The sequence below is a fragment of the Chiroxiphia lanceolata genome, chromosome 8 (genome assembly GCF_009829145.1).
Source record: "Chiroxiphia lanceolata isolate bChiLan1 chromosome 8, bChiLan1.pri, whole genome shotgun sequence".
NCBI lineage: Eukaryota > Metazoa > Chordata > Aves > Passeriformes > Pipridae > Chiroxiphia > Chiroxiphia lanceolata.
In genome coordinates this window covers 37,484,691-37,496,485 of record NC_045644.1, presented here as the reverse complement: position 1 = coordinate 37,496,485, position 11,795 = coordinate 37,484,691, and the positions used below count along the sequence as shown (strand labels likewise).

The following is an 11,795-nucleotide window of genomic DNA, read 5'->3' as shown; positions in this document are numbered from 1 at the left end:
CCATCCCATCTCTGTCCCTGCCCCATCCCATCCCACCCTTGCCCCTGTCCCTGTCCCATCCCATCCCACCCCTGTCCCTGTCCCTGTCCCATCCCATCCCTGTCCCTGTCCCATCCCATCCCTGTCCCTGTCCCATCCCATCCCTGTCCCATCTCATCCCATCCCATCCCATCCCTGTCCCTGTCCCATCCCATCCTTGTCCCTGTCTCATCCCATCCTGTCCCATCCCTGTCCCCGTCCCATCCCTGTCCCCATCCCATCCCATCCCATCTCACCCCTGTCCCTGTCCCATCCCATCCCATCCCTGTCCCATCCCTGTCCCATCCCATCCCTGTCCCATCCCATCCCATCCCTGTCCCACCCCATCCCATCCCATCCCATCCCTGTCCCATCCCCTCCCATCCCATCCCATCCCATCCCATCTCACCCCTGTCCCATCCCATCCCATCCCTGTCCCATCCCATCCCATCTCATTCCTGTCCCTGTCCCACCCCATCCCATCTCACCCCTGTCCCATCCAATCCCTGTCCCATCCCATCCCTGTCCCATCCCATCTCACCCCTGTCCCTGTCCCACCCCATCCCATCCCATCCCATCCCTGTCCCATCCCTGTCCCATCCCATCCCATCCCATCCCATCCCACTCCATCCCTGTCCCATCCCATCCCACCCTATCCCATCCCTGTCCCTGTCTCATCCTGTCCCTGTCTCATCCCATCCCTGTCTCATCCCATCCCTGTCCCATCCCATCCCACCCCTGTCCCATCCCATCCCATCCCATCCCATCCCATCCCATCCCATCCCATCCCATCCCATCCCACTCCATCCCTGTCCCATCCCATCCCACCCCATCCCACTCCATCCCTGTCCCATCCCATCCCACTCCACCCCTGTCCCATCCCATCCCACCCCATCCCACTCCATCCCTGTCCCATCCCATCCCATCCCATCCCATCCCATCCCACCCCTGTCCCATCCCATCCCATCCCATCCCACCCCTGTCCCATCCCATCCCATCCCATCCCATCCCATCCCATCCCATCCCATCCCATCCCATCCCATCCCATTCCATCCCTGTCCCATCCCATCCCACCCCATTCCCGCCGCGTGGCGCAGGGCGGTCCCGGCCGCTCGGCGGCGCCTGCGCAGTGCGCGGTCGGGGGGGCGCGGCGCGGCGCATGCGCGGAGCGGCGGCAGCGATGTCGGGGTTCAGCGTGGAGGAGCGCGCCGCGCCCCACAGCGCCGAGTACCGGCTCTTCTTCAGTGAGTGCCGCCGGACACGGCGCCACAGCCCCCGGCGGGCCGCGGGGGAGCCTGCCGGGCACCCTTCTCCCTCGCCCGCGTCGCTCCCCTGCGCGCCCGCGTGGGTCCTGCCCGCGTGTCCCTCAGCATCTCACTCGTCCCCCCCGCTTCTCCCTTTGCCTTGCAGAGGATGCCGCCGGGCGATACATCTCCCCCTTCCACGATATCCCCATCTACGCGGACGCCGGGAAGGTAAGAGGGGATCCTGAAACACCCAGGGGATCAGGAGGTCCTGGAACATCCAGGGGATCCTGAAACACCCAGGGGATCAGGGCGTCCTGGAACATCCAGGGAACAGGGAGTCCTGAAATACCCAGGGAACAGGGGGTCTGAAATATCCAGGGGGTCCTGAAACACCCAAGGGATCAGTGGGTCATGAAATACCCAGGGATCGGGGGTCCTGAAACATCCAGGGAGTCCTGAAACACCCAAGGGATCAGGGGGTCCTGAAACATCCAGGGGGTCCTGAAACACCCAAGGGATCAGTGGGTCATGAAATACCCAGGGATCGGGGGTCCTGAAAAACTCAGAGATTGGGGGATCCTGAAAAACCCAGGGGATCAGGAGGTCCTGAAACATCCAGGGGGTCCTGAAACACCCAAGGGATCAGGGGGTCCCGAAACATCCAGGGGGGCCTGAAACACCCAGGGAACTGGGGGTCCTGAAATACCTGGGGATCAGTGGGTCCCGAAACATCCCGGGGGTCCTGAAACACCAAGGGATCAGGGGTGGAACACCCAGGGGAGGCTCCCAGCTCCCCACACTGCAGGAGCACCTGAGGGAGGCATCGCCTGACTGTGCAGGTTTCTTGCTGTCCTGGCCTCGGGTGGAGTGACCCAGGAGAAGAGAATGGGTGATCTCATTCTCATTTTTGCATCTGAGATGTGAGTGGTTGGCTTGAGTTTACCCATAAAGGGGTTTTGGGTTAAAAAAAGCGGTTTTCTGTTCAGCTCTAATATCTACATCCACTCCTATGGGTGCTGCATATTTCAGGCTTGGGGTTTGACTGCAGTGCAGCCACTTTATGCCTGCAGTGTAATCCAACACTGAACAGAGGGTAAGGATGTTGAATTCCTGCTTTAGCATCTCCTAGGACCTTGTGCCTCTCAGAACCTGCCCCATGCGGTGCTGCAGGGCTTTCACATCCTTTCAGCAGCCAGCTGTGAGTCAAATTAGGCTGTTCTGAACCAAAAAAGCCCCAGCTCCAGGAAGCCAAAATGGTTGTGATTCATTTTTCACTGACAGCATATTCACCGGCACCTTGAGCTCTCTGACTGTGTTCTGTGCTGTTGCAGCTCATCTCTTCTTCTAATATGTACTAAAAAGCTGTGCAGCCTGAGAAATGCAGTGGATGAGCTAATGTTCATTAGACAGAGATGTAATTCGGAGGTGTAGAGTGGTTCTGGGAAAGGAAAAGAATATTCTGAGTTGAGAGATGAACGTCTAAAAGAAGCAGCGGATTGAGCTACTGAGGTGGAGGTGATGGAGCTACCTGGGGTGCTCCAGGAAGCCTGAGGTGGCTTTTGCCTGCTCAGAAGGGAAATGATGGATCGTAGTCATCAAGGACAGAGGTGAAGCAGTTCCTATGGCCGAGTGGGGAAGCAGTTTTCAGTGCAGGTGTCTGAAAGGTAACCCCAGACAAGGCAAATCCGGATAATCCCGCTTTGCAGACGCTCGCAGAACAGGGGAGGAAAGAGCAGGGGAGTGAGCACAGGGGTGGGGAGGATTTCCATGGACTGGTAATGCTTAACAGGGGAAACCAAGCTACTGGTGTTTACCTGAGGCACACAGGGCTGCTGCCAGCACCTCCGTGCCAAGTCATTCAGAGAAAAGAGTCCCAGGCACTGAAGGTCTCAGTCCCCAAAGTTACACAATGGTGCTGATCACAGCAGGCCTCCCTCTGTGGCTTGAGTGCCTCTGCACTGAGGTTTAACTCATTACTGAGCAGGTGGGTTGCCAGCTCTGTTACAGAGCCCAGCTTGGAGCAAAAGGTTGTCTCACTCTGTCTGGGCTCCTTGATCTTTATCCTTAGACTCCTAAGACGCTGAGAGGATTGCAGGGTGTTTTTTCCGGTCTAGGGCTGGGCTGTGTTGGTCTTATCTGTACCTGAGTGCCTTGGAATGACCTTGGGCTGCTCACTGAGTGTCTCAGGCCAAGGCAGATCTGACAGTGGGGGAACTCCAAGCCTTACAAAGATGCAGCTCCAAGTCACCTTTCCCTGCCTGCAGAGCCGTGAGCACCCTGCCCAGCCTGATCCGAGTGCCTCATTCCTCTCCTCCAGTTAGGAATAAAAATAACATGTACCTTTTTACATGCAAAACACAAATGAGCAGTGACCCCTGCAATCAAGGGGGGTAATAAACCTCTGCTAGGGCAGGGTGTGAGCAAAGTCAGTGATGTAGCAGTGCCTGTTGCACGGTATCAGTCTAATAATGGCGCAATACAGGTTCGAGGGACTTTGCTGTGCTAATACAGCTTAAGGTGGGGATTAGAAACCTTGTCCAGGCTAGGGAGCAAGGTTTGACTTTTTGTTGAAAAGCCATAATCTCTTCAAGCAGCAGATGTTGAGGTTCAAGTGTGGAAAAGCTTTTGAGGAGGCTGACACTGAGGTCTCAAGAGGCCTCAGCCCAACGGGATCAGCAGGAGATGTTTTCAAGCATCACCTGTAAACTAAATACTGCAAGATGCACTTCTGCATTTCTCCTCCCCCCACCTTTATCCTCACACCATGCCACTAACGAGGTCTTCTTTTATAGGATGTCAGCTTGGAGAGAGGGCATCCTTCCCTACATCATGACAGATATTTGGGAGCGATGTCCTCGGTCATTCAGGGCAGGACATGGATACCCACATTATTGAGTTGGTGGCTTGTTCCTGTTAGTCTTATCTTTTCTAGATGGCCAGAGCAGCCCTTGCTGGAACATTAAGCACTTTGTATTTAATAAATATGCCCCACACCTCATTTTGTTATGTCCAGGATAGTTTGTGTGCAGCTGTCTTCAGTTCATTTAACCTGCTGTTCTGTGTCCTAGGAATGTGATGGGGATGTTTGTAGGTGGCAACTGATGGAGAATGTGGGGGTAACCTGGAGAATGTGTGGGTAACCTCAATCTGGCCTTTGCTGGGGTCTTTTCTGGGATTCAGCTTTGAGTGATGACATGTGACTGACTGGGCTATGGGAGTTTCATCAGCTGCATCAAAAAAAAAACCCACAGAAAAAAATCTTGGGGTTTCATGGGAGCTGGCTGGCATGTGTTTCCTAGTGTGGTCTTCCTTCCCACTCATTGATGTTTTGCTTTCTTCAGAATGTGTTCAACATGGTTGTGGAAGTACCTCGATGGACAAATGCTAAAATGGAGGTAACTACATTACAGCAAAGGGGCTCGAGCTGACTGAGTCTTAATCTTTGGCTCTGCTGATTCTCTCCTTCTCAATCCCACCTCCAGAATCAGAGTGGTTTCTAACTTCTCCTGTCAGTACTTGCTCAATGCTAGAGGTCTGGCATGGAGGCTGAGATTGCAGAAGTTTGCCTGGGTATTCTTCTGTGGCTTCTGATTAAAGCAGCATTTTATGGCTCTTAACCCCATGTGATTCTGATGCTTGGGAGTCTGCTGAAAACTGTATCCCAGGAGATGGCAATGCAACAGGAAAACGGAGCTGTCCAGTATCTGCTGTTGGCTTCAGGGTCAGCTCCTGGTCTCTTGGCTTGTCAGTTCCATTTAAAAAAAAAAATCACTTGTTTTTTCCATAGAGAGCAAAGTAGAGGGATTTATGCAACTTTTCTTTCAGATTGCAACAAAGGAACCCTTAAACCCAATTAAGCAAGATGTGAAGAAAGGAAAACTGCGCTACGTAGCCAACGTGTTTCCCCACAAGGGCTACATCTGGAATTATGGTGCTATCCCACAGGTACTGTGATCTGTCCTAGTGGCTCATCCATTCTGGTGGGAAGGAGGGAGGATGCCTGTTATTACCACTGTATTAATGAGCGAAAAGCTCAGCAAAGAGTCTGGCCTGGAACGTGGCATTTGCAGCTGGATGTATAATTCTGCTAATTGAGAGAACCTGTCAGGAAAACAGGGGTCTTTCTAAGCAGAAATCCCAAGAGTTAGGCTTCTAGCTGATGTTATAAACAAGCTGTCAGAGGATGAGCAGCTGCTGATAGTGAGGTACCTGCTGTGCTGCTCCTCTCCTTGGCTGGACAGTAGCTGGCAGGTCCTTGGATGAAGGAAGCTGTCACGGTGCATCTGGCAATGCAGGGCCTTCAGTTCCTGCCTGGTGAAGCACAAAGAGCTAAAGTTTTATCCTAGTGGTACAGGATTTAGGCTGAATCTTTAAGGAAGATTCTTCTTGCCAACACCCACCACTGCACAGATGTGCTTTCTCAGAAGCCAACTGGCAAGGTGGGACCAACAGATAGGGGCATCTGGACACATGCTCTTAGCTGGCTGGGGACTGCTAGATAAAGGGGGACTTGGAGGAAGGCTGTTGGCCCCTGATGTTCTCCAAGGCTGGGGTTTTCTTCAGAGAAATAAACTGTCAGTGTGAGATCCCAGGGAAACACTCTGAATTTGGTAATTCTAATCTTGATAGCAGTGCATGCTGAGCGTTGTCCCTACGTGACTTAACACAGGCTCTAAACTCGAGTTGTTTTCTGCTCAGATGGATTCTGGAGCCCATTTCTTTGTGCAGAGTTGCATCTTTTGAAGCCTTTGTCATGTGTTAGTGGATCAAAGTTGTTTATGCATCAGGAGCTTAACACTTCCTTGTAGAGGAGTGTGGTAGCGATTGTGAGTGGTCCTTCAGCACCACCCAGGTGTCACTACACCTTCCTGAACACCCTGGATCCATCACGAGGTCTTTACTATACTAGTTCTGTCCTGGTATGCAGAGATTTGGGAATGACATTCCTTCTTTTTATATCTCAACCACCTTAGAGGTAGATGCCCCTTATGATGCAAGTGGGCGTGGAGTTCTTTTGCTCCTGATCAGAAGCTGTTGTTTTTGGAGTCAAATGCCTTCTGCAGTCCTGTCTTTCAGTTTACACTCACCACTGTGGGTGAGATGGGGCACTGGGTAGCACAGGGTGTGGGGCTCTGCATTCTTATCATTTTAATTGTTTAATTAAAAGGAAACAATACACCCTGTCTGTCTTCCATCTCTGCTGGACTGCTATCTGGAGATCAGGAAACTTCTGTTAAGAAATGAATAGGGAGAGGAACAGGCAGGCAGCCAAATCAACGAGTGTTCTTTATAGATGTGAACTTCACCTTTAGGCAGCTGTGGAACAGAGGAGGAAGTCTGGAAAGTTGTTGAAAAAAGCTTTGTTGAAAGGTTTGTTGGTCGGAGGGAGCAGCTGACCCTTGGCAAGATAAGACCTTTTAACTGGGATTCAAACTTAGCAGGCACAAGTGAAAAAGTAGCCCAAGCACCAGTCCTGAAAGCGAGTGTGAAGTGGGCCATCATCTGTATCTTCCAGGCACTGCATGCCTGAAACAAACCTGCTTTTTTTTTTTTTTTGGAGTTCTTGTTTGCAGGTGTGGTTGACTTTGGTGTTGGGTGTTGGTTTTTTCCAGACTTGGGAAGACCCAGGTCACAAGGATGAAAATACTGGCTGCTGTGGAGATAACGATCCGATCGATGTGTGCGAAATTGGAAGCAAGGTAACGCATTCTAGAGGGTAACTGTCTTCTGAAACCTGTAATTAATGTCTCCAAAGTCAATTAGCCAGAGACATTATTTATTTCCTACCTCCTCCACCTTAAGGATGTGATGTTTCCCTCCACTGCCTCTGGAGATTGTTGTTGAGATGAGCCAAGGCTTATGAGCTGCTGATAAGCGAGACCTAATTTCGTGGTACCTGACTGCTTGCTGAGCTCTTGTACAGTCTCCTGTCGTGCATTCCTTGGATGCATCAGCAGGGACACCGAGGTCTTTGTCCTTGCAGGTCTGCTCCCGGGGAGAAGTCATCAGAGTGAAGGTGCTGGGCACACTGGCACTGATTGATGAGGGAGAGACAGACTGGAAGATAATTGCTATCAACGTGGAAGACCCAGAAGCAGACAGCTATAATGGTGAGTTACAGGAGGGAGGAGCAGGATTAGTGCTTCCCTTTCTCCCAAGAGAGCCTGCAGGAGACTTCCAAGCCAGGACACAGGCTTGCTCCTTCTGTGTCACGGTATTAATCAGGTGTGAAGCTGGAAGGACAGCAGAACACAATGTTTTCAGGCCTACAGCAAAACATTTCACTGCTGTTTGTCACACCTTGTCAGTCCCCTGCACAGTGTGGCATTTTGAAGCAGAGTGTGGCTGTCCAGCCTGTCCTCAGAGCCTCTAATCACAGCTAAATGTGTCCAGGCTCCTGGGGACAATCAGGACTGTGAGGATGAAACACTGACTTCCCTGTGCAGACACTCACTGTGTCTTTAGGGCAATCTGTCTGAAAAGCTGCTTGAGGAGGGGCTGAAAGGGGGACAGCTCAGAGCAACTGGGCAGAGCTGAGTAAATGCTGTTACTGCTTCTGGCTAACAAACCTCTTCTCCCCGCCTAGACATCAATGATGTCAGAAGGATGAAGCCTGGATACTTAGAAGCTACCGTGGACTGGTTCAGAAGATACAAAGTACCTGATGGAAAGCCAGAAAACCAGTTTGCTTTTAATGAGGAATTTAAAGACAAGGTAGGATCAGGTGTCTTCATGCGAAGGCATGCTGTCCACACTGAGCTGGGGGTGTGTGGGGACACGAGTGAGCAGTGGGGGAGAGAATGGATTTTTACGGAGCTGCTGATAGCTGACTTCAGTCATCCTGCTGTTTTTCCAGCCTACCACTCTTGCTTGTTTCCAGCTTGCAGGAATACTTGGAGAAAAAGCGTGGGGTTATTGCCCTGGTGCTGTTGGATATTATCAGTTTTTCTTCTAGATGTCATTCGTGTGGAATCACCTCAGGGCTGGGAGCCTGGGTGGAAAACACTGGGTTTATTTGCTCCTGCTCTGGAGCAAAGGCAGCTTGACATCAATCACCCTTTGCTTCCCTTGCTCATTGGCTTTGTTCCACTGCAACCTGATGCAAGTTAAACTTAACTCAGGAGTTAAAACACTTCTTCCTTCAGGCGTGAAGTGTTCCCTCACGCCCTTTGAGTAAGGCTCTGCCTTGGCAGCAGTGTTCCCTGGGTTGGATCAGATCATCTGCTGCTCCTGAGTGGGTGAAATCCTGCTTCTGTGCCCTGCCTTCTGCCTGTTCTGGTGTGCCTTGAGGGGGTTAGTGAGGTAACTCAACTCCCAGAGCTCCAGACTGTCTGGGAAAGAAAATAGAAGTCACAAAAGACTCGTCCCTTTTGGCTGTAGCACAGCACTAGGTTGGTTGGGCTGGGACATCTCACTGCCCCTCAGGATGGGTGAAACCAGAGTCAAGGCAACCGGAAAATCGGGATAAAGAACCTCCCACATGTTCTGCAGTGTTTTGTTTGGCTCTGTAGGGTATCAAACCAGGATATTTACTGCTGGTGTTCACACTAACAAAGAACTGTGTGTGCTTCCTTCTCTAGCTGACAGGTTAATGCTTGAGCATATACTGCTCATTCTTAAGGAAAGAAGCTAATATGCTTGGAAACAAATTCATTTTTAAATAATTGCAGAGCTTGATTAGCTGCGTGTCTCTTCCTGTTGGCCTGAATTATTTGCCTGGAGTGGAGGAGAGCTCCTGGATAGGTCTGGATCAGCAACTGCTGGAGACAAACCGAGTGGGAGGAGCAGTGGGGTGGAGGTGCTTTTATGATGGAGCAGCACTGGCCCGAGACTGGAATATCTGTGTTCAGTTTCTCTTGGCCTCCAGCTCGCTCGGTGACCTTGGTGTATCCTCCCATTTCAAAAGCAAAACAATTCTCCTTGTAAAATCCTGGTTGTTTCAGCTGTTGTGCACTGGGAGGTTGCTGCTCCTCCTGAACAGCCCAGTGACAGAGGAGGTTTCTTTCAGCCTCTTCCACGGTTAGAACTGTCTACAATCAGCCTATAAATACTGTTCCATGTGACTGACAGTCTGGAGGAAATGGTCTAGTGCTGCCACGTAATGTGGTGTTTGTTCTTATCTCCCCCCTTAGGATTTTGCTGTGAATGTCATCAAGGGCACTCATGAACACTGGAAAGCTTTAATAGCAAAGAAAACTGACGGGGGGGAGATCAACTGGTAGGTTCATGCTCACAGTACTGTGCACCTTCCTTTTCCCTGGACAAATAACCCTGGAACTCCCTTTCCTGAGTGGTGCCATGCCCTCTGTTAGCTGCTGGCTGTCTCCCCAGGCCTTCCCCCTCAGCTTGGCAGCTTTAACAATAATCCTTAATATTCCATTATTTAATACTCCCCGGGGGAGGGACCGGGCTTGCACATTCTCACAAGGGTCCCTCCTCTCTCTTCTAGCACAAACCTGACGGTGTCTGACAGCCCCTTCTGCTGTGGCCAAGACTGTGCAAAAGCTACTGTGGATGCAGTAAGTACAAATTTGAGTGCCCAAACATCAGGAAAAGTGATATAATTTGTATGAACTGCCCTCTCTGTGTGAATGGCACATTGCATGCTCACAATTTTTTGGGTGACCGAACACAGCACCTGTGTCTGGTCAAACAGGATGGATGGTGGAGCAAGCCAGACGTTCCTCCAGAGGCTTCTCTTGCCCTTAGTCATCCAGAAGATGGAATCCCAAACGGAGTGTGTGTGAAGGACTAAACTTCTGAACCAAAGCTTGGCTGTCAGCTTTTCAGAGAGTGGTTAAATATTTGGCCTTCCAAGAGCTTCACAGAACAGGTCCCTCTCTGAGAAAAGAGAGTGTGATTCCCCAGAGCCTTGCAGCCAGGGACTTTGCATCCTTTGGAATGAAAAGCTTGGTGTTCCCTGCGTAGTGATCCTGTCCAGCTTCGGGAATTAATCACATCTCACTAGGCTTGTAAAGTGCTGTTGTCAACCCGAAATGGGTTAGAGGAATGGGACAGGAAAATCAAAGTGCAAATCTTGCCTCGGTGTATGGAAACATTACTGGAAACCCGAGGCTCTCTGTAGCCTCAGAGAGACTTTTAAAACCATCACCTTTGTTTTTAAAGTGCTGGTATCCTCTGGTGGCATCCTGATTAATTGGTGTGTTTTTGGAAGCACAGCCCCTGTCTAGGGAGTGTCACCACCCAGGGATCCTTCTCTGGTTTTGGTTGTTAAAAGCTCTTCAGAGGAGTTTTCCCAGTGCTTTGTGCTTCCATTCCCCCATCACACTGTAGGTTTATAAAAAAAGCAGCTGCTCACAGCTGTGTAGATGTTGGAGTGGTACCTGCTCGTGGTGGGAAGCAGTTGGCACTGCAGCCTGTGCTTGGAGCAGAGCACCTCTGGCATGTGGGGCATCTCTGGAATGGGGAGGCTGCGGGGATGGCAGGATGCTGCTCGGTTATTCCCTCACACCTGATCAGCACTGGCTGCCACAGGATCTTAGATGGTGCTCAGGGAAGACTTGTGCAGCCCTATGTGGTGTAAGGACAGCCTTGGTCAGCAGCTGCTCTCTGATAACACCCTTCTTGTTTCAGGCACCGCCATGTAAAGCTGCCAACCCGATCCCACCCGAAGGTGAGTCTCAAAACCCACCTTTACATCCCAGTGCAGAACAGGGGCTTCCTCAGAGGAATTATCAATAGGAAAATGAGGGTCTCAAGTGAAATCTGGACGTTGCTGTAGCCAGGGCAAGGCCCAAGGGCCGAGTTAAGGAGGGTGTTGAGAGCCCGCTGCTGCATGGCAGGAAGGGGAGCTAGGCTGTCGCTTCCAACCCCTTCCTGGGGAATAAACCTGTGGGAAAATGGATGTCTTGGGAGTCCCAGGTAAAATGGCTCTGCCTCCCTGGGTCAGCTGAGCCAGTGGGGCTTGCTGTCCTTGCCTGAACTGAGTCATGGATGCTCCTAATGGCAGCCTGAACCAGGGTGACTCCTTGGGGAAAACAAGTCCATGTAAACAGGGCTGCTCAGGAACCTGTTTGCTGTGCTGTGGAGCTGTTGGCAGGAGCAGGAGGAGGCCCCTGAGCTGGGGGTGACACACACACAGTGCCATGTGACTCCTTAATAACCGGCTGGCTCACAGAGGACTAACCCCCTCCTTTTCTTTCCGCCCCACACAGTGGACAAATGGTTCTACTACGAGAAAAACTAAGTCCCGAGGATGGCGGCGAGACAGCCGTGTCCTTCCCGCCGGGGAGTCGCCACATGCAGGAGTAGCCCAGAAAAAATAGCTTCAGTGTCAACAAGGAGACCTTGCCTGTAACTTTGCTGATTAGAATTACGTACCTAGCAGTGACGTGCCGGCTGCGCTGGGGTCCGCTGGAGGCCAGAAGACATAACTTATAAAATCAAAACGCCCTGCTTGCGCGCGGTCGTGTGGTGTGCTCTGAATCGTGACGGGAGATCGTTCACCTGGTACGTGTATGGATGCTAGAAATAAAAACTACTGAATCCGACTGCTGTGGCATTCCCTGT

General features: G+C 51.4%; 1 protein-coding gene across 1 annotated transcript; it reads left to right on the top strand.

Annotated features, from left to right (window-relative positions):
- The first annotated feature begins 1,161 nt into the window (after window positions 1–1,161).
- On the top strand, window positions 1,162–11,776 carry PPA1 (inorganic pyrophosphatase 1). Its single transcript, XM_032694838.1, has 11 exons — window positions 1,162–1,262; window positions 1,429–1,493; window positions 4,607–4,660; window positions 5,091–5,210; window positions 6,878–6,964; window positions 7,249–7,375; window positions 7,852–7,979; window positions 9,398–9,483; window positions 9,715–9,784; window positions 10,860–10,899; window positions 11,441–11,776. The coding sequence occupies exons 1-11, from the start codon at window positions 1,178–1,180 to the stop codon at window positions 11,470–11,472; spliced, it is 894 nt and encodes a 297-aa protein (XP_032550729.1). The 5' UTR covers window positions 1,162–1,177; the 3' UTR covers window positions 11,473–11,776.
- The last annotated feature ends 19 nt before the right edge of the window (window positions 11,777–11,795 follow it).